This window comes from Oncorhynchus masou, chromosome 8 (assembly GCF_036934945.1).
Source record: "Oncorhynchus masou masou isolate Uvic2021 chromosome 8, UVic_Omas_1.1, whole genome shotgun sequence".
Lineage (NCBI taxonomy): Eukaryota > Metazoa > Chordata > Actinopteri > Salmoniformes > Salmonidae > Oncorhynchus > Oncorhynchus masou.
Genome location: NC_088219.1, coordinates 9,090,126 through 9,114,356, shown reverse-complemented (window position 1 = coordinate 9,114,356; position 24,231 = coordinate 9,090,126). Strand labels below are relative to the sequence as shown.

At 47.2% G+C, this 24,231-nt stretch overlaps 1 protein-coding gene across 1 annotated transcript in view; it reads left to right on the top strand.

Moving 5' to 3' along the window:
- The window catches only part of LOC135544044 (relaxin receptor 2-like), a 234,767-nt gene that overhangs the window by 54,654 nt on the left and 155,882 nt on the right, over nt 1-24,231 (top strand). The window contains exon 6 of the mRNA XM_064971403.1: nt 13,151-13,222. Within this exon, the coding sequence (XP_064827475.1) occupies nt 13,151-13,222 (72 nt within the window). The remainder of the gene's footprint in view (nt 1-13,150; nt 13,223-24,231) is intronic.

Here is a 24,231-nt window from a genome sequence, read left to right as displayed (position 1 = left end):
CTGGCTTCACAGCCATAACCCTCACATCGACTGGTCTGTGGGCACTATCAAGCAGTGGGGTCCTACGTGCCAAGCTACTTGTATTTTCCAGAATTCCCCAAGTTCTACTCCCGAGTCTTTAGAATCCATCGACCTGACCCGAGTTCCCGAGTGTTACCATGACCTCAAATTGGTGTTTAGCAAACAGAGGGCCACCATGCTACCACCCCATAGACCTTACGATTGCCCCATCGACCTGTTTCCGGGGACTTGCCCCCCCAGGGGTCGGATCTTTTCCCTATCTCCACCCGAACGAGCTGCTATGGATACCTACATCAAGGACGCTCTGGAAGCAGGCCTCATGCGTGCATCCACCTCCCCGGCGGGAGCAGGGTTTTTCTTTGTGGCCAAGAAAGACGGTGGATTACGTCCTTGCATCGACTACCGGGGACTCAATGCCATAACCGTCCGTAACCGTTACCCGCTACCCCTTATGGCCACAGCCTTCGAGCTGCTCCAGGAAGCAGTTGTTTTCACTAAGCTTGACCTGCGGAACGCATACCATCTTGTGCGGATCAGACCTGGTGACGAGTGGAAGACCGCTTTCAACACGCCTACTGGTCACTATGAATACTTGGTGATGCCCTTCGGCCTGACCAACGCCCCAGCGGTGTTCCAAGCGCTCATAAACGATGTGCTTAGGGATATGCTTAACATATTTGTGTTCGTTTACTTGGATGACATCCTCATCTTTTCGAGCTCCCTTCAAGAACACACTAAGCATGTCAGACAAGTACTCAAACGCCTCCTGGACAGCCATCTGTACGTTAAGCCGGAAAAATGTGAATTCCATTCATCCCGAGTACAATTCCTGGGATTTGTAGTGGAACCCGGTCGAGTCCAAATGGACCCCAGGAAGGTAGGGGCGGTAGCGGATTGGCCCACCCCCAAATCCGTTAAGGAAGTTCAGCGTTTCCTGGGCTTCACAAACTTCTACCGCAAGTTCATCAAGAACTTCAGCTTGGTGGCAGCCCCTCTCTCAGCTTTAACCAAGGGTGGCAATGCAAGGTTTTTGTGGGGAAGAGAAGCTGAGACGGCCTTCCAAGGACTCAAGCAGCGCGTTCTCTCTGCTCCCATCCTGATACTACCGACTACGGATGAACCATTTGTGGTGGAGGTAGACGCATCAGAGGTTGGTGTTGGAGCTGTCCTGTCTCAGAGGGGTGAAGACAAGAAGCTTCATCCGTGCGCTTTCTTCTCACACCGGCTTATCCCGACTGAGAGGAACTACGATGTGGGGGATCGTGAACTCCTAGCGGTTAAGATGGCATTGAAGGAATGGAGACACTGGCTCGAGGGGGCTTCTCACCCGTTTCAAGTGCTTACGGACCACACAAATCTGGAGTATATCCAGCAGGCGAAGCGGTTGAACTCTAGACAAGCTAGATGGTCTCTTTTCTTCAATCGATTCCAGTTTATCCTCACCTATCGGCCCGGGTCGAAGAATCTCAAACCGGATGCCCTGTCCCGAGTCTACGCTCCTGCCATTCGAGATGACACGGGCATGCCTGTCCTTCCTGCTGCTAAGATTGTGGCTCCGATCTCGTGGCAAGTTGAGGATACCGTGAGACGTGCTCAAGCTAGCGAACCGGACCCGAAAGGAGGTCCTGCCAATCGGTTGTTTGTCCCCAAGGCAGTGAGGACTCAGGTCCTTCTGTGGGGGCACTCCTCTCGCCTCACCTGTCATCCGGGCGTAGGTCGCACCTTGGAGTTCATCCAGCGTAAGTTCTGGCGGCCTACCATAAGAGAAGACGTTGCCACTTTCGTCAATGCCTGTCCCGTGTGCTGCCAGGGCAAATCTTCTCACCTCCGCCCTCAAGGACTCCTTCACCCTTTACCTGTTCCCCACAGACCCTGGTCCCATATCTCATTGGACTTTATTACTGGACTTCCTCCATCCCATGGCAATACTACTATCCTAGTCATAATCGACAGGTTTTCAAAGGCGGCCAGGTTCGTCCCTCTGACTAAGTTACCTTCTGCCAAGGAAACGGCTGAGTTGGTAATTAATCATGTGTTCCGAGTCTTCGGCATTCCTCAAGATATGGTTTCTGACAGAGGTCCCCAGTTCGCCTCAAGGTTTTGGAAGGCCTTCTGCCAACTCATGGGGGCTTCTGCCAGTCTATCTTCAGGGTACCATCCGGAGTCCAACGGCCAAACAGAGAGGATGAATCAAAAGCTGGAAACCACCCTCCGATGTATGACTCGTGACAACCCGTCCACATGGTCATCCTTTATTGTTTGGGCCGAATACGCGCACAACACCTTGCGCTCCTCCTCCACTGGTATGTCCCCGCACGAGTGTCAGTTTGGCTATGCTCCTCCATTGTTCCCGGACCAGGAGGCAGAAGTCAGAGTGCCTTCAGCCTTGAAGTTCGTCAGACGCTGTCGGCTTATGTGGAGGAAGACCCGTCTTAATCTTATGCGTTCCTCACAGAGGTACCAACAACAAGCCAACAGACGTCGCCGTCCCGGGCCTACCCTGCGCCCCGGCCAGAGAGTCTGGCTCTCCACAAGAGACTTACCTCTACGGGTGGAGTCTCGCAAGCTGTCCCAAAAATACATCGGTCCCTTCAAGGTTGCCAGGAGAGTTAACCCAGTTTCTTATCGCCTACACTTACCCAGATCCCTTAAGATTAATCCCACATTTCACATTTCATTGTTAAAACCTGTTGTTTTTTCTCCCCTTGTCCCGCCAGACAGACCTCCCCCTCCGCCTCGTGTCATTGGAGGCCAGCCGGCTTATACCGTCCATCGGATACTGGATTCCCGCCGGGTGCAGCGGTCCTGGCAGTATCTGGTGGACTGGGAAGGCTACGGTCCCGAGGAGCGCTCCTGGGTTCCTGCCAAAGACATCCTGGACCCTGACCTCATTCGTCAGTTCAGGGCCCTCCACCCTGAGAGAGCTGGTAGGAACGTCAGGAGCCGTTCCTAGGGGGATTCTGTCAGGATTTGGCCAGGGTTGTTCCGGGTTTTGGTCACTAGATGCCCCCATTGTGCTTTTTGACCTTATGTTTTTTCCCTTGTTCCCCATTATTATTTGCACCTGTGCCTCGTTTCCCCTGATTGTATTTAAACCCTTAGTTTCCCTCAGTTCTGTGCTCTGTGTTTGTATGTTAGCACCCAGCCCTAGTGTTCTGTGTATTCTTGTCGTTTCCGGTGGATGCTCTTGTGGAATTCTGTTTTTGTTTTTGAGTATCTCTTGAGGCTTTTTTGTGCTATACCTACCACCTTTTGGATTTGCCATTTTGTATTGAAGGACTTCTCCTTTTTTACTTTATTAAATACACCGTCTTAAGTACTGCTGTGTCTGCCTCATCTTCTGGGTTCTGCTGACTATTCGTGGCTCAGTTGGTTAAGTGACTGTTTCTCACTCCGGAGACCCAGGTTCGCAACCGGATCCTGACAGTAGGTGTCCTGGAGGGCAGGTAGTTTGTCCCCGGTGATGCATTGTGCAGACCTCACTACCCTCTGGAGAGCCTTACGGTTGTGGGCGGAGCAGTTGCCGTACCAGGCGGTGATACAGCCCGCCAGGATGCTCTCGATTGTGCATCTGTAGAAGTTTGTGAGTGCTTTTGGTGACAAGCCGAATTTCTTCAGCCTCCTGAGGTTGAAGAGGCGCTGCTGCGCCTTCTTCACGATGCTGTCTGTGTGGGTGGACCAATTCAGTTTGTCTGTGATGTGTATGCCGAGGAACTTAAAAAAAAACTTCCCAGAAAGACGGCCAATTATCTACAAATTATACCTTTTGGGAGGGGCAGAAAACAGTTTCCAACCAGCAATTGAGTTGTGAGACTCTGCTGTAGAGCTCATCACTCCCCCTAACTGGGAGGGGGCCAGAGACAATTACTCAACACATCATTCTAGCTGGTTTACATGCTGAAGCTATGTTGCGCTTGGTGATCTCTGACTGTTTCATCCTAACATCGTTGGTGCTGACGTGGATAACAGTGTCTTTATACTTTCTACACTCGCCAGTATTAGCTTTAGCCAGCACCATCTTCAGATTAGCCTTAAACCTCTAGTAACTCCCCATCCTGCATGAGTGAGCGTAATCATCGACTGACACTAATTAGCATAACGCAACGGACATAAATATTTCTAGAAAATATTCCTATTCATGAATATCACAAGTGAAATATATTGAGACACAGCTTAGCCTTTTGTTAATCACCCTGTCATCTCAGATTTTCAAAATATGCTTTACAGCCAAAGCTAGACAAGCATTTCTGTAAGTTTATCAATAGCCTAGCATAGCATTTTGTCCAGCTAGCAGCAGGTAACTTGGTCACGGAAATCAGAAAAGCAATCAAATTAAATTGTTTACCTTTGATGAGCTTCGGATGTTTTCACTCACGAGACTCCCAGTTAGATAGCAAATGGTAATTAAAAAGGAAAAACCGTAAAGTTGTCAGTTAGCAAAATAAGGTTGGCAACAAAACGCACAGCAACACGTAAACAAGTCCGCAAGTTGTGATTCAGTTGGATACGATTCAGTTGGATACTTCTTCACAACTTTGTCCCTGACCTGTTTGGAGAGCTCCTTGGTATTCATGGTGCCGCTTGCTTTGTGGTGCCCCTTGCTTAGTTTTGTTGCAGGCTCTGGGGCCTTCAGAACAGGTACTGAGACCATGTGATACTTAGATTGCACACAGGTGGACTTTATTTAACGAATTATGCAACTCCTGAAGGTAATTGATTGCACCAGATCTAATTTAGAGGCTTCATAGCAAAAGAGGTGAATACATATGCTTGTACCACTTTTCTGTTTTTTATTTTTTATTTTTTGAAACAAGTTATATTTTTCATTTCATTTCACCAATTTGGACTATTTTGTGTATGTCCATTACATGAAATCCAAATAAAAATATATTTAAATTACAGGTTGCAATGCATCTAAATAGGAGCAATGCCAAGGGGGATGAATACTTTTGCATGGCACTGTATCTAAATCTATCAACGAAATCAAGCCGCAGCCATTGCTGTTAATTCATTTTTTTCTCCTCTCATGGGCCACAATACTCTTCCATATATGTCACATAGCAAGATTTGATCCACTATTTTAAGTCTTATCCAGAAATGAGAATTTGACCAAAAAATGAAAGCAACTGTCTGAGGATGATGCTGGACCTTCTGAGATTAAAAGAAAAGGGGGTTTGATGAAGAGGCTTCAAATAAAGGTTAACATTTAGACATGTCACAGTGCGTAAAACACAGTGCCCAAGTCATACGCAATCATCTACTTCAATGTTATTTAAACTTAATTGTTACAGAACGCGCATGTCATTAGCCTTAAAACGATTTAAATCTAAAACAAAGATACTTTTAGTATTTTACCCCAAACCCCTTGTTACACATACTGTACTGTAACCTGCCTTTCAGGGGGTCTTCTTGGATTAGATAAAGTTCAAATCAAATAAAAAATATAATTGTTTCTTCCTTTCTGCGGTGGTCCATCCAAACATGTGTTCCCATTCAGGCCCCAGGTGCAATCTGGGAAAGAGAAATTGTTTCATATTTTCCACAATAACCTGTCATATAGTGAGGTGATCTCTCTCAGGGAGAGACTCACTATTTAATATAGCTACTATCAATCACGCACACACGCACAAACACACACACACGCACATACACACTGTGCAACTCCTATTTAACTGGTTCTCCTTCATTTTATTGTTTAATATAAGACTAAAATAACAAAACCAAATGTTTATATCCCAAAACAAATTATCTAGCAACAGCAAGCTAGCTAGCTAAATTGCCATAAATGTTTAATGCTTTTCGACCTGTCCTCAAATTAATATTATTGGTTCAGAGTTTGTTTTGATATGTTCGTGTCTGGTGTGGGGGTACAAAATCAACATGCGCGTCCGGTTTGGTCAGCATGTTAGATTATTTAATTTAATTGTTTAATCTTAGACTATTTAAACGTATTGTTTAATCTTTGACTATTTCAGTCATTCTCATACTCTTATTCTCATAACTGTTAATTTTTTTATAAATCGTCTGTCAATATAGACAGTTTTTTTCTACACTTTGTCCTTGTACTAAATGTTATTAGAACATAACTATTTTTTAAGACACAAGAAAAGTGTGTTTGTGTGTGTATAAGTCTCGCCCCTCACACCCCTCTACCTATGAGTAGACCCTCGGATCCAGATACTGTCTGATATGTAATTGCTTCTCAACCATATTCATAGCAGAGGTGGAAGATACAGTGTATTTGCAAAGTATTCAGACCCTTTGACTTTTTCCACATTTTGTTACGTTACAGCCTTATTCTGAAATTGAAATTTTTTAATGAAAAAAACTCAACAATCTACACACAATGCCCCATAACGACAAAGCAAAACAACTTTTTTCTAAATGTTTGCTAATTTATTCAAAATAAAAAATGGGAAAATTACATTTACATAAGTATTCAGACCCTTTACTCAGTACTTTGTTGAAGCACCTTTGGCAGTGATTACAGCCTCTGGTCTTCTTGGGTATGATGCTACAAGCTTGGCACACCTGTATTTGGGGAGTTTCTCCCATTTTTACCTGCAGATGCTCTCAAGCTCTGTCAGGTTGGGTGGGCAGCGTTGCTGCACAGCTATTTTCAGGTCTCTCCAGAGATGTTGGATCGGGTTTAAGTCCAGGCTCTGACTGGGCCACTCAACGACATTCAGAGACTTGTCCCGAAGCCACTCCTGCGTTGTCCTGTTGGAAGGTAAACCTTCGCCCCAGTCTGACATCCTGAGCGCTCTGGAGCAGGTTTTCATCAAGGATCTTTCACTCGATCCTGACTAGTCTCCCAGTCCATGCTGCTGAAAAACATCCCAACAGCATGATGCTGCAACCACCATGCTTCACCGTAGGGATGGTGCCAGGTTTCCTCCAAACATGACTCTTGGTATTCAGGCCAAAGAGTTTAATCTTTGTTTCATCAGATCTGATCATCATGGTCTGAGAGTCCTTCAGGTGCCTTTTGCCAACCTCCAAGCGGGCTGTCATGTGCCTTTTAATGAGGAGTGGCTTCCGTCTGGCCACTCTACCATAAAGGACTAATTGGTGGAGTGCTGCAGAGATGGTTGTCCTTCTAGAAGGTTCTCCCATCTCCACAAGGCCCTTCTCCCCCGATTGATCAGTTTGGCCGTGCGGCCAGCTCTAGGAAGAGTCTTGGTGGTTCCATATTTCTTCCATTTAAGAATGATGGAGGCCACTGTGTTCTTGGGGACCTTCAATGTCTTGGAGCTCTACGAACAATTCCTTCGACCCGAGTGGCTTGGTTTTTGCTGTGGGACCTTAAATAGACAGGTGTGTGCCTTTCCAAATCATGTCCAATCAATTGAATTTACCACAGGTGGACTCCAATCAAGTTGTAGAAACATCTCAAGGATGATCAATGGAACCAGGATGCACCTGATTTCAACTTTGAGTCCCATAGCAAAGAGTCTGATCACTTATGTAAATAAGGTATTTCTGGTTTTTATTTTTAATACATTTGTTAACATTTCGATTATTGCATTGTCATTATGGGGTACACACACACACACACACACACACACACACACACACACACACACACACACACACACACACACACACACACACTCACACACACACAGAGACACACACACACACAGAGACACATACACAGAATAGTATATTAAAGATGCACTATGCAGAAATCACTCCGATATTTCCTCGTTATTAAAATTCTAATAGTTCGCCTCATTTCAGTTTATGTGACAAAACAAGAAAGTATAGTGTCGAGAATCATTGTACCATCTAAACTGCTGTGAAATATATTTTCCATAACCCCAAAAATGTTCAACTGTTTGAAACTGGTGTACAAAACCAAAAGTAAAAGACACAAAAACTAAACGTAAGAACCGGAAGCATAGAAATAGCGCACATAAAACAACTCTACCGCTTCTTAGACTTGCTTTCAATGAGAATGACAGATCTATAACTCACATTTCTATGTGAATTTAGTCGGGTCGCCCAAAAAAGTTACATATTGCAGCTTTAAGGAGGCAAAAGAGGATAAGAGCACAAAAGACACAGTGTGACTGTGAAACACGATGAAACAGACGCCCACGCATGAACACGGTCATGTAGAGGTCTCTCTCTGATGTGTATCTCTCTCATTGTCTGTAACACGCACGCACGCGCACACACACACACACACACACACACACACACACACACACACACACACACACACACACACACACACACACACACACACGCACGCACGCACGCACGCACGCACGCACGCACACACACACACACACACACACACACACACACATTCCTGAAACACAGGGTCAGCGTCTGTGTTCACTCTGTGATCAAAGTGGAAGCTATGGGCCTCCTGAGTGGTGCAGTGGTCTAAGGCCCTGCATCTCAGTGCTAGAAGCGTCACTACAGACACACTACAGTTTACTCCTGAGTGGTGCAGTGGTCTAAGGCCCTGCATCTCAGTGCTAGAAGCGTCACTACAGACACACTACAGTTTACTCCTGAGTGGTGCAGTGGTCTAAGGCCCTGCATCTCAGTGCTAGAAGCGTCACTACAGACACACTACAGTTTACTCCTGAGTGGTGCAGTGGTCTAAGGCCCTGCATCTCAGTGCTAGAAGCGTCACTACAGACACACTACAGTTTACTCCTGAGTGGTGCAGTGGTCTAAGGCCCTGCATCTCAGTGCTAGAAGCGTCACTACAGACACACTACAGTTTACTCCTGAGTGGTGCAGTGGTCTAAGGCCCTGCATCTCAGTGCTAGAAGCGTCACTACAGACACACTACAGTTTACTCCTGAGTGGTGCAGTGGTCTAAGGCCCTGCATCTCAGTGCTAGAAGCGTCACTACAGACACACTACAGTTTACTCCTGAGTGGTGCAGTGGTCTAAGGCCCTGCATCTCAGTGCTAGAAGCGTCACTACAGACACACTACAGTTTACTCCTGAGTGGTGCAGTGGTCTAAGGCCCTGCATCTCAGTGCTAGAAGCGTCACTACAGACACACTACAGTTTACTCCTGAGTGGTGCAGTGGTCTAAGGCCCTGCATCTCAGTGCTAGAAGCGTCACTACAGACACACTACAGTTTACTCCTGAGTGGTGCAGTGGTCTAAGGCCCTGCATTGCAGTGTCTTCACTACAGCCTGGGGTTCGATTCCAGGCTGTGTCATCAGGAACCTCCCATCGGGTGCTGCGCAATAGGTCTGGGTTTGGCAGGGGGGGGGGGGCTTTACTTGGCTCATTGTGCTCTAGCGATTCTCTGACCTCGGTTGTCAGTTGAACAGTGTTTCCTCCGACGCAGAGGGCTTCTGGGTTAAGGGAGTGGGTGTTAAGAAGCGTAGTTTTTGGGGGATGCATAACGCGACCTTCGCCTCTCCCGAGCCCGTTGGGGAGTTGCAGCGAAGAGACAAGGTCTTAATCCTGAAATTCGGGAAAGAAAACGGGGTAAAATTATTAAATTGTTTTATTTGTTTTTTACTTCATTAGTTACTTCATTAGTTATTTATTATTTATTTATTAAGTCTCTCTGGACTTAATCTCTCTGAACATCATCAGGGCCTCTCTCTCTCTATTTGAAGATTTGAAGTAGTGTTGTGGTGTCTCTCTTGTCGTGATGTGTTTTTAATCCCAACCCCCGTCCCGGCAGGAGGCCTTTTGGTAAACTGTCATTGTAAATAAGAATTTGTTCTTAACTGCCTATTTGAATTAAGTTTAAATATATATTTTTTTTAAATAATAAAAACATACACACACACACACACACTGTTAATTGTTTATTAATTTATTCATATCACTTCTTATCTTCAGTATAACTTCACTGCAGAGACTGATAGCGAGATAGAGACCGAGACTGACACAGAGACCTAGACTGACACATAGACTGACACAGAGACCTAGACTGACACAGAGACTGACACAGAGACCTAGACTGACACAGAGACTGACACAGAGACCGAGACCGACACATAGACCGACACATAGACCGACACAGAGACTGACCCGGTGTCTGACATAGAGACTAACACAGAGACCTAGACAGACACAGAGACCTACACAGAGACTGACACAGAGACTGACACAGAGACAGAGAGACAGAGACAGACACAGAGACAGACTCAGAGACAGAAATGGAGACTAACACAAAGACTGGCACGGAGACAGAGAGACTGACACGGAGACAGAGACTGAGACTGACTCGGAGACAGAGAGACTGAGACCGACACAGAGACTGAGTCCGACACAGAGACAGAGACTGACACGGAGACAGAGAGACTGAGACTGACACGGAGACAGAGACTGAGACTGACACAGAGACTGAGACCGACACAGAGACAGAGACTGACACGGAGACAGAGAGACTGAGACTGAGACTGACTAGGAGACTAAGACCGACACAGAGACAGAGACCGACACAGAGACAGAGACTGAGACTGACACGGAGACAGAGAAAGAGACTGAGACTGACACGGAGACAGAGACAGAGACTGAGACTGACACGGAGACAGAGACAGAGACTGAGACTGACACGGAGACAGAGACAGAGACTGAGACTGACACGGAGACAGAGACAGAGACTGAGACTGACACGGAGACAGAGACAGAGACTGAGACTGACTAGGAGACTGAGACCGACACAGAGACAGAGACCAACACAGAGACAGAGACTGAGACTTACATGGAGACAGAGACTGAGACTGACACGGAGACAGAGACTGAGACTGACACAGAGACAGAGATTGACACGGAGACTGAGACTGACTAGGAGACTGAGACCGACACAGAGACAGAGATTGACACGGAGACTGAGACTGACTAGGAGACTGAGACCAACACAAAGACAGAGAATGACATCGAGACAGAGACTGAGACTGACACAGAGACAGAGAGACGCAGACTGACACGGAGACAGACTGAGACTGACATGGAGACAGAGACTGACACGGAGACAGACTGAGACTGACATGGAGACAGAGACTGAGCCTGACACGGAGACGGAGTCAGAGACAGAGACTGACATGGAAACAGAGACTGAGACTGACATGGAGACTGAGACTGAGACTGAGCCTGACATGGAGACGGAGTCAGAGACAGAGACTGACATGGAAACAGAGACTGAGACTGACATGGAGTCAGAGACAGAGACTGACATGGAGACAGAGACTGAGACTGGCATGGAGACAGAGACTGAGACTGGCATGGAGACAGAGACTGAGACCGGCATGGAGACAGAGACTGAGACTGAGATGGAAACAGAGACAGACTGACACGGAGAGAGAGACTGACACGGCGACAGAGACTGAGATTGACACGGAGACAGAGACTGACACGGAGACTGACACAGAGACAGAGTCTGAGAATGTCACGGAGACTGAGACTGACACGGAGATAGAGAGACTGAGACTGACACAGAGACAGAGACTGAGAATGACACGGAGACAGAGACTGACACGGAGACAGAGACTATGACTGACACGGAGACGGAGATAGAGACCGAGACTGACTCAGAGACAGAGACTGACACGGAGACAGAGACTATGACTGACACGGAGACGGAGATAGAGACCGAGACTGACTCAGAGACAGAGACTGACACGGAGACAGAGACTATGACTGACACGGAGACGGAGATAGAGACCGAGACTGACTCAGAGACAGAGACTGACACGGAGACAGAGACTATGACTGACACGGAGACGGAGATAGAGACCGAGACTGACTCAGAGACAGAGACTGACACGGAGACAGAGACTATGACTGAGACGGAGACGGAGATAGAGACTGAGACTGACTCAGAGACAGAGACTGACACGGAGACAGAGACTATGACTGACACGGAGACGGAGATAGAGACCGAGACTGACTCAGAGACAGAGACTGACACGGAGACAGAGACTATGACTGACACGGAGACGGAGATAGAGACCGAGACTGACACGGAGACAGAGACTGACACGGAGACAGAGACTATGACTGACACGGAGACGGAGATAGAGACCGAGACTGACTCAGAGACTGAGCATGACCCAGAGTGGACCATTGTTCTACTAGACCGTCTGCTGGGCCATTGTCCTGGATCAGGGGTCAGGCCTGGGTCAGGGCTTTACACTGTACTGGTTCAGGGCTTTACACTGTACTGGTTCAGGGCTTAACACTGTACCGGGTCAGAGCTTTACACTGTACCGGGTCTGGGCATTACACTGTACTGGGTCAGGGCTTTACACTGTACTGGGTCGGGGCTTTACACTGTACTGGGTCAGTGCTTTGCACTGTACTGGGTCAGGGCCTTACACTGTACTGGGTTGGGGCTTTACACTGTACTGGGTTGGGGCTTTACACTGTACTGGGTCGGGGATTTACACTGTACCGGGTCAGGGCTTTACACTGTACTGAGTCAGGGCCTTACACTGTACTGGGTCAGGGCCTTACACTGTATTGGGTCAGGGCCTTACACTGTACTGGGTCAGGGCCTTACACTGTACTGGGTCTGGACTTTACACTGTACTGGGTCGGGGCTTTACACTGTACTGGGTCAGGGCTTTACACTGTACTGGGTCAGGGCTTTACACTGTACTGGGTCGGGGCTTTACACTGTACTGGGTCAGTGCTTTGCACTGTACTGAGTCAGGGCCTTACACTGTACTGGGTCGGGGCTTTACACTGTACTGGGTCGGGGCTTTACACTGTACTGGGTCGGGGCTTTACACTGTACCGGGTCAGGGCTTTACACTGTACTGAGTCAGGGCCTTACACTGTACTGGGTCAGGGCCTTACACTGTACTGGGTCAGGGCCTTACACTGTACTGGGTCAGGGCCTTACACTGTACTGTGTCGTGGCTTTACACTGTACTGGGTCAGGGCCTTACACTGTACTGTGTCGGGGCTTTACACTGTACTGGGTCGGGGCTTTGCACTGTACCCGGTCGGGGCTTTACACTTGTGCTAAAGCTAGAAACATGTTTATTTACCACATGAAAACTCAACCTCTGTGTTTTATTTTAGAATGAGAATGTGCTATTAATAATACACTTGCTGGTACCTGGTGAAATAATGTTGAATCTCTGTGCTTGAGTTGATGTTGTGTGTGTTTGTTTCTCATCTCAGGTTCTTACAGAATAACAGCATCCAGACAATCTCCACTCAAGCCTTCAGTGGACTCTACAAACTGGAGAGACTGTGAGTACTGTCATAGCTCTATCCACCGTATGTGTGCATCTTTACACTACACGACTTACGTGGGTCTCTTTACACTACACGACTTACGTGGGTCTCTTTACACTACACGACTTGTGTGGGCATCTTTACACTACACGACTTACATGGGTCTCTTTACACTACACGACTTATGTGGGTCTCTTTACACTACACGACTTGTGTGGGTCTCTTTACACTACACGACTTGTGTGGGCATCTTTACACTACACGACTTGTGTGGGCATCTTTACACTACACGACTTGTGTGGGTCTCTTTACACTAGACGACTTGTGTGGGCCTCTTTACACTAGACGACTTGTGTGGGTCTCTTTACACTAGACGACTTGTGTGGGTCTCTTTACACTACACGACTTGTGTGGGCCTCTTTACACTAGACAACTTGTGTGGGCCTCTTTACACTAGACGACTTGTGTGGGTCTCTTTACACTAGACGACTTGTGTGGGCCTCTTTACACTACACGACTTATGTGGGCCTCTTTACACTAGACGACTTGTGTGGGCCTCTTTACACTAGACGGCTTGTGTGGGCCTCTTTACACTACACGACTTATGTGGGTCTCTTTACACTAGACAACTTATGTGGGCCTCTTTACACTAGACGGCTTGTGTGGGCCTCTTTACACTACACGACTTGTGTGGGTCTCTTTACACTAGACGACTTGTGAGGGCCTCTTTACACTTACACGACTTTTGTGGGTCTCTTTACACTAGATGACTTGTGTGGGTCTCTTTACACTAGACGACTTGTGTGGGTCTCTTTACACTAGACGACTTGTGTGGGTCTCTTTACACTAGACGACTTGTGTGGGCCTCTTTACACTAGACGACTTGTGTGGGCCTCTTTACACTAGACGACTTGTGTGGGTCTCTTTACACTAGACGACTTGTGTGGGCCTCTTTACACTACACGACTTGTGTGGGTCTCTTTACACTACACGACTTGTGTGGGCCTCTTTACACTAGACGACTTGTGTGGGTCTCTTTACACTACACAACTTGTGTGGGTCTCTACACTACATGACTTGTGTGGGTCTCTTTACACTAGACGACTTGTGTGGGCCTCTTTACACTAGACGACTTGTGTGGGTCTCTTTACACTAGACGACTTGTGTGGGCCTCTTTACACTAGACGACTTGTGTGGGTCTCTTTACACTAGACGACTTGTGTGGGTCTCTTTACACTAGACGACTTATGTGGGTCTCTTTACACTAGACGGCTTGTGTGGGCCTCTTTACACTAGACGACTTGTGTGGGTCTCTTTACACTAGACGACTTGTGTGGGCCTCTTTACACTAGACGACTTGTGTGGGCGTCTTTACACTAGACGACTTGTGTGGGTCTCTTTACACTAGACGACTTGTGTGGGCCTCTTTACACTACACGACTTGTGTGGGTCTCTTTACACTACACGACTTGTGTGGGCCTCTTTACACTAGACGACTTGTGTGGGTCTCTTTACACTACACAACTTGTGTGGGTCTCTTTACACTACACAACTTGTGTGGGTCTCTTTACACTAGACAACTTGTGTGGGCCTCTTTACACTAGACGACTTGTGTGGGTCTCTTTACACTAGACGACTTGTGTGGGCCTCTTTACACTAGACGACTTGTGTGGGTCTCTTTACACTAGACGACTTGTGTGGGTCTCTTTACACTAGACGACTTATGTGGGTCTCTTTACACTAGACGGCTTGTGTGGGCCTCTTTACACTAGACGACTTGTGTGGGTCTCTTTACACTAGACGACTTATGTGGGTCTCTTTACACTAGACGACTTGTGTGGGTCTCTTTACACTAGACGACTTGTGTGGGTCTCTTTACACTTGACGACTTGTGTGGGTCTCTTTACACTAGACGACTTGTGTGGGTCTCTTTACACTTGACGACTTGTGTGGGTCTCTTTACACTAGACGACTTGTGTGGGTCTCTTTACACTTGACGACTTGTGTGGGCCTCTTTACACTAGACGACTTGTGTGGGCCTCTTTACACTACAAGACTTGTGTGGGCCTCTTTACACTACACGACTTGTGTGGGCCTCTTTACACTAGACAACTTGTGTGGGCCTCTTTACACTACACGACTTGTGTGGGCCTCTTTACACTACACGACTTGTGTGGGCATCTTTACACTACACGACTTGTGTGGGCCTCTTTACACTACACGACTTGTGTGGGCCTCTTTACACTAGACAACTTGTGTGGGCCTCTTTACACTAGACGACTTGTGTGGGCCTCTTTACACTAGACGACTTGTGTGGGCGTCTTTACACTAGACGACTTGTGTGGGTCTCTTTACACTAGACGACTTGTGTGGGCCTCTTTACACTACACGACTTGTGTGGGTCTCTTTACACTACACGACTTGTGTGGGCCTCTTTACACTAGACGACTTGTGTGGGTCTCTTTACACTACACAACTTGTGTGGGTCTCTTTACACTACAAGACTTGTGTGGGCATCTTTACACTAGACGACTTGTGTGGGCCTCTTTACACTAGACGACTTGTGTGGGTCTCTTTACACTAGACGACTTGTGTGGGTCTCTTTACACTAGACGACTTATGTGGGTCTCTTTACACTAGACGGCTTGTGTGGGCCTCTTTACACTAGACGACTTGTGTGGGTCTCTTTACACTAGACGACTTATGTGGGTCTCTTTACACTAGACGACTTGTGTGGGTCTCTTTACACTAGACGACTTGTGTGGGTCTCTTTACACTTGACGACTTGTGTGGGTCTCTTTACACTAGACGACTTGTGTGGGTCTCTTTACACTTGACGACTTGTGTGGGTCTCTTTACATTAGACGACTTGTGTGGGTCTCTTTACACTTGACAACTTGTGTGGGCCTCTTTACACTAGACGACTTGTGTGGGCCTCTTTACACTACAAGACTTGTGTGGGCATCTTTACACTACACGACTTGTGTGGGCCTCTTTACACTACACGACTTGTGTGGGCCTCTTTACACTACACGACTTGTGTGGGCCTCTTTACACTAGACAACTTGTGTGGGCCTCTTTACACTACACGACTTGTGTGGGCCTCTTTACACTACACGACTTTTGTGGGTCTCTTTACACTAGACGACTTGTGTGGGTCTCTTTACACTAGACGACTTGTGTGGGCCTCTTTACACTAGACGACTTGTGTGGGCGTCTTTACACTAGACGACTTGTGTGGGTCTCTTTACACTAGACGACTTGTGTGGGTCTCTTTACATTAGACGACTTGTGTGGGTCTCTTTACACTTGACGACTTGTGTGGGCCTCTTTACACTAGACGACTTGTGTGGGCCTCTTTACACTACAAGACTTGTGTGGGCATCTTTACACTACACGACTTGTGTGGGCCTCTTTACACTACACGACTTGTGTGGGCCTCTTTACACTACACGACTTGTGTGGGCCTCTTTACACTAGACAACTTGTGTGGGCCTCTTTACACTACACGACTTGTGTGGGCCTCTTTACACTACACGACTTTTGTGGGTCTCTTTACACTAGACGACTTGTGTGGGTCTCTTTACACTAGACGACTTGTGTGGGCCTCTTTACACTAGACGACTTGTGTGGGCGTCTTTACACTAGACGACTTGTGTGGGTCTCTTTACACTAGACGACTTGTGTGGGCCTCTTTACACTACACGACTTGTGTGGGTCTCTTTACACTACACGACTTGTGTGGGCCTCTTTACACTAGACGACTTGTGTGGGTCTCTTTACACTACACAACTTGTGTGGGTCTCTTTACACTACACAACTTGTGTGGGTCTCTTTACACTAGACAACTTGTGTGGGCCTCTTTACACTAGACGACTTGTGTGGGTCTCTTTACACTAGACGACTTGTGTGGGCCTCTTTACACTAGACGACTTGTGTGGGTCTCTTTACACTAGACGACTTGTGTGGGTCTCTTTACACTAGACGACTTATGTGGGTCTCTTTACACTAGACGGCTTGTGTGGGCCTCTTTACACTAGACGACTTGTGTGGGTCTCTTTACACTAGACGACTTATGTGGGTCTCTTTACACTAGACGACTTGTGTGGGTCTCTTTACACTAGACGACTTGTGTGGGCCTCTTTACACTAGACGACTTGTGTGGGTCTCTTTACACTAGACGACTTGTGTGGGTCTCTTTACACTAGACGACTTATGTGGGTCTCTTTACACTAGACGGCTTGTGTGGGACTCTTTACACTAGACGACTTGTGTGGGTCTCTTTACACTAGACGACTTGTGTGGGCCTCTTTACACTAGACGACTTGTGTGGGCGTCTTTACACTAGACGACTTGTGTGGGTCTCTTTACACTAGACGACTTGTGTGGGCCTCTTTACACTACACGACTTGTGTGGGTCTCTTTACACTACACGACTTGTGTGGGCCTCTTTACACTAGACGACTTGTGTGGGTCTCTTTACACTACACAACTTGTGTGGGTCTCTTTACACTACACAACTTGTGTGGGTCTCTTTACACTAGACAACTTGTGTGGGCCTCTTTACACTAGACGACTTGTGTGGGTCTCTTTACACTAGACGACTTGTGTGGGCCTCTTTACACTAGACGACTTGTGTGGGTCTCTTTACACTAGACGACTTGTGTGGGCCTCTTTACACTACACGACTTGTGTGGGTCTCTTTACACTACACGACTTGTGTGGGCCTCTTTACACTAGACGACTTGTGTGGGTCTCTTTACACTACACAACTTGTGTGGGTCTCTTTACACTACATGACTTGTGTGGGTCTCTTTACACTAGACGACTTGTGTGGCCCTCTTTACACTAGACGACTTGTGTGGGTCTCTTTACACTAGACGACTTGTGTGGGCCTCTTTACACTAGACGACTTGTGTGGGTCTCTTTACACTAGACGACTTGTGTGGGTCTCTTTACACTAGACGACTTATGTGGGTCTCTTTACACTAGACGACTTGTGTGGGTCTCTTTACACTAGACGACTTATGTGGGTCTCTTTACACTAGACGACTTGTGTGGGTCTCTTTACACTAGACGACTTGTGTGGGTCTCTTTACACTTGACGACTTGTGTGGGTCTCTTTACACTAGACGACTTGTGTGGGTCTCTTTACACTTGACGACTTGTGTGGGTCTCTTTACATTAGACGACTTGTGTGGGTCTCTTTACACTTGACGACTTGTGTGGGCCTCTTTACACTAGACGACTTGTGTGGGCCTCTTTACACTACAAGACTTGTGTGGGCATCTTTACACTACACGACTTGTGTGGGCCTCTTTACACTACACGACTTGTGTGGGCCTCTTTACACTACACGACTTGTGTGGGCCTCTTTACACTAGACAACTTGTGTGGGCCTCTTTACACTACACGACTTGTGTGGGCCTCTTTACACTACACGACTTTTGTGGGTCTCTTTACACTAGACGACTTGTGTGGGTCTCTTTACACTAGACGACTTGTGTGGGCCTCTTTACACTAGACGACTTGTGTGGGCGTCTTTACACTAGACGACTTGTGTGGGTCTCTTTACACTAGACGACTTGTGTGGGCCTCTTTACACTACACGACTTGTGTGGGTCTCTTTACACTACACGACTTGTGTGGGCCTCTTTACACTAGACGACTTGTGTGGGTCTCTTTACACTAGACGACTTGTGTGGGCCTCTTTACACTACACGACTTGTGTGGGTCTCTTTACACTACACGACTTGTGTGGGCCTCTTTACACTAGACGACTTGTGTGGGTCTCTTTACACTACACAACTTGTGTGGGTCTCTTTACACTACAAGACTTGTGTGGGCATCTTTACACTAGACGACTTGTGTGGGCCTCTTTACACTAGACGACTTGTGTGGGTCTCTTTACACTAGACGACTTGTGTGGGTCTCTTTACACTAGACGACTTATGTGGGTCTCTTTACACTAGACGGCTTGTGTGGGCCTCTTTACACTAGACGACTTGTGTGGGTCTCTTTACACTAGACGACTTATGTGGGTCTCTTTACACTAGACGACTTGTGTGGGTCTCTTTACACTAGACGACTTGTGTGGGTCTCTTTACACTTGACGACTTGTGTGGGTCTCTTTACACTAGACGACTTGTGTGGGTCTCTTTACACTTGACGACTTGTGTGGGTCTCTTTACATTAGACGACTTGTGTGGGTCTCTTTACACTTGACGACTTGTGTGGGCCTCTTTACACTAGACGACTTGTGTGGGCCTCTTTACACTACAAGACTTGTGTGGGCATCTTTACACTACACGACTTGTGTGGGCCTCTTTACACTACACGACTTGTGTGGGCCTTTACACTACACGACTTGTGTGGGCCTCTTTACACTAGACAACTTGTGTGGGCCTCTTTACACTACACGACTTGTGTGGGCCTCTTTACACTACACGACTTTTGTGGGTCTCTTTACACTAGACGACTTGTGTGGGTCTCTTTACACTAGACGACTTGTGTGGGCCTCTTTACACTAGACGACTTGTGTGGGCGTCTTTACACTACAAGACTTGTGTGGGCATCTTTACACTACACGACTTGTGTGGGCCTCTTTACACTACACGACTTGTGTGGGCCTCTTTACACTACACGACTTGTGTGGGCCTCTTTACACTAGACAACTTGTGTGGGCCTCTTTACACTACACGACTTGTGTGGGCCTCTTTACACTACACGACTTTTGTGGGTCTCTTTACACTAGACGACTTGTGTGGGTCTCTTTACACTAGACGACTTGTGTGGGCCTCTTTACACTAGACGACTTGTGTGGGCGTCTTTACACTAGACGACTTGTGTGGGTCTCTTTACACTAGACGACTTGTGTGGGCCTCTTTACACTACACGACTTGTGTGGGTCTCTTTACACTACACGACTTGTGTGGGCCTCTTTACACTAGACAACTTGTGTGGGTCTCTTTACACTAGACGACTTGTGTGGGCCTCTTTACACTACACGACTTGTGTGGGTCTCTTTACACTACACGACTTGTGTGGGCCTCTTTACACTAGACGACTTGTGTGGGTCTCTTTACACTACACAACTTGTGTGGGTCTCTTTACACTACAAGACTTGTGTGGGCATCTTTACACTAGACGACTTGTGTGGGCCTCTTTACACTAGACGACTTGTGTGGGTCTCTTTACACTAGACGACTTGTGTGGGTCTCTTTACACTAGACGACTTATGTGGGTCTCTTTACACTAGACGGCTTGTGTGGGCCTCTTTACACTAGACGACTTGTGTGGGTCTCTTTACACTAGACGACTTATGTGGGTCTCTTTACACTAGACGACTTGTGTGGGTCTCTTTACACTAGACGACTTGTGTGGGTCTCTTTACACTTGACGACTTGTGTGGGTCTCTTTACACTAGACGACTTGTGTGGGTCTCTTTACACTTGACGACTTGTGTGGGTCTCTTTACATTAGACGACTTGTGTGGGTCTCTTTACACTTGACGACTTGTGTGGGCCTCTTTACACTAGACGACTTGTGTGGGCCTCTTTACACTACAAGACTTGTGTGGGCATCTTTACACTACACGACTTGTGTGGGCCTCTTTACACTACACGACTTGTGTGGGCCTCTTTACACTACACGACTTGTGTGGGCCTCTTTACACTAGACAACTTGTGTGGGCCTCTTTACACTACACGACTTGTGTGGGCCTCTTTACACTACACGACTTTTGTGGGTCTCTTTACACTAGACGACTTGTGTGGGTCTCTTTACACTAGACGACTTGTGTGGGCCTCTTTACACTAGACGACTTGTGTGGGCGTCTTTACACTAGACGACTTGTGTGGGTCTCTTTACACTAGACGACTTGTGTGGGTCTCTTTACATTAGACGACTTGTGTGGGTCTCTTTACACTTGACGACTTGTGTGGGCCTCTTTACACTAGACGACTTGTGTGGGCCTCTTTACACTACAAGACTTGTGTGGGCATCTTTACACTACACGACTTGTGTGGGCCTCTTTACACTACACGACTTGTGTGGGCCTCTTTACACTACACGACTTGTGTGGGCCTCTTTACACTAGACAACTTGTGTGGGCCTCTTTACACTACACGACTTGTGTGGGCCTCTTTACACTACACGACTTTTGTGGGTCTCTTTACACTAGACGACTTGTGTGGGTCTCTTTACACTAGACGACTTGTGTGGGCCTCTTTACACTAGACGACTTGTGTGGGCGTCTTTACACTAGACGACTTGTGTGGGTCTCTTTACACTAGACGACTTGTGTGGGCCTCTTTACACTACACGACTTGTGTGGGTCTCTTTACACTACACGACTTGTGTGGGCCTCTTTACACTAGACGACTTGTGTGGGTCTCTTTACACTACACAACTTGTGTGGGTCTCTTTACACTACACAACTTGTGTGGGTCTCTTTACACTAGACAACTTGTGTGGGCCTCTTTACACTAGATGACTTGTGTGGGTCTCTTTACACTAGACGACTTGTGTGGGCCTCTTTACACTAGACGACTTGTGTGGGTCTCTTTACACTAGACGACTTGTGTGGGTCTCTTTACACTAGACGACTTATGTGGGTCTCTTTACACTAGACGGCTTGTGTGGGCCTCTTTACACTAGACGACTTGTGTGGGTCTCTTTACACTAGACGACTTATGTGGGTCTCTTTACACTAGACGACTTGTGTGGGTCTCTTTACACTAGACGACTTGTGTGGGCCTCTTTACACTAGACGACTTGTGTGGGTCTCTTTACACTAGACGACTTGTGTGGGTCTCTTTACACTAGACGACTTATGTGGGTCTCTTTACACTAGACGGCTTGTGTGGGACTCTTTACACTAGACGACTTGTGTGGGTCTCTTTACACTAGACGACTTGTGTGGGCCTCTTTACACTAGACGACTTGTGTGGGCGTCTTTACACTAGACGACTTGTGTGGGTCTCTTTACACTAGACGACTTGTGTGGGCCTCTTTACACTACACGACTTGTGTGGGTCTCTTTACACTACACGACTTGTGTGGGCCTCTTTACACTAGACGACTTGTGTGGGTCTCTTTACACTACACAACTTGTGTGGGTCTCTTTACACTACACAACTTGTGTGGGTCTCTTTACACTAGACAACTTGTGTGGGCCTCTTTACACTAGACGACTTGTGTGGGTCTCTTTACACTAGACGACTTGTGTGGGCCTCTTTACACTAGACGACTTGTGTGGGCCTCTTTACACTACACGACTTGTGTGGGTCTCTTTACACTACACGACTTGTGTGGGCCTCTTTACACTAGACGACTTGTGTGGGTCTCTTTACACTACACAACTTGTGTGGGTCTCTTTACACTACATGACTTGTGTGGGTCTCTTTACACTAGACGACTTGTGTGGCCCTCTTTACACTAGACGACTTGTGTGGGTCTCTTTACACTAGACGACTTGTGTGGGCCTCTTTACACTAGACGACTTGTGTGGGTCTCTTTACACTAGACGACTTGTGTGGGTCTCTTTACACTAGACGACTTATGTGGGTCTCTTTACACTAGACGACTTGTGTGGGTCTCTTTACACTAGACGACTTGTGTGGGTCTCTTTACACTTGACGACTTGTGTGGGTCTCTTTACACTAGACGACTTGTGTGGGTCTCTTTACACTTGACGACTTGTGTGGGTCTCTTTACATTAGACGACTTGTGTGGGTCTCTTTACACTTGACGACTTGTGTGGGCCTCTTTACACTAGACGACTTGTGTGGGCCTCTTTACACTACAAGACTTGTGTGGGCATCTTTACACTACACGACTTGTGTGGGCCTCTTTACACTACACGACTTGTGTGGGCCTCTTTACACTACACGACTTGTGTGGGCCTCTTTACACTAGACAACTTGTGTGGGCCTCTTTACACTACACGACTTGTGTGGGCCTCTTTACACTACACGACTTTTGTGGGTCTCTTTACACTAGACGACTTGTGTGGGTCTCTTTACACTAGAAGACTTGTGTGGGCCTCTTTACACTAGACGACTTGTGTGGGCGTCTTTACACTAGACGACTTGTGTGGGCCTCTTTACACTACACGACTTGTGTGGGTCTCTTTACACTACACGACTTGTGTGGGCCTCTTTACACTAGACGACTTGTGTGGGTCTCTTTACACTACACAACTTGTGTGGGTCTCTTTACACTACACAACTTGTGTGGGTCTCTTTACACTAGACAACTTGTGTGGGCCTCTTTACACTAGACGACTTGTGTGGGTCTCTTTACACTAGACGACTTGTGTGGGCCTGTTTACACTAGACGACTTGTGTGGGTCTCTTTACACTAGACGACTTGTGTGGGTCTCTTTACACTAGACGACTTATGTGGGTCTCTTTACACTAGACGGCTTGTGTGGGCCTCTTTACACTAGACGACTTGTGTGGGTCTCTTTACACTAGACGACTTATGTGGGTCTCTTTACACTAGACGACTTGTGTGGGTCTCTTTACACTAGACGACTTGTGTGGGTCTCTTTACACTTGACGACTTGTGTGGGTCTCTTTACACTAGACGACTTGTGTGGGTCTCTTTACACTTGACGACTTGTGTGGGTCTCTTTACACTAGACGACTTGTGTGGGCCTCTTTACACTACAAGACTTGTGTGGGCCTCTTTACACTAGACGACTTGTGTGGGTCTCTTTACACTACACAACTTGTGTGGGTCTCTTTACACTACACAACTTGTGTGGGTCTCTTTACACTAGACAACTTGTGTGGGCCTCTTTACACTAGACGACTTGTGTGGGTCTCTTTACACTAGACGACTTGTGTGGGCCTCTTTACACTAGACGACTTGTGTGGGTCTCTTTACACTAGACGACTTGTGTGGGCCTCTTTACACTACACGACTTGTGTGGGTCTCTTTACACTACACGACTTGTGTGGGCCTCTTTACACTAGACGACTTGTGTGGGTCTCTTTACACTACACAACTTGTGTGGG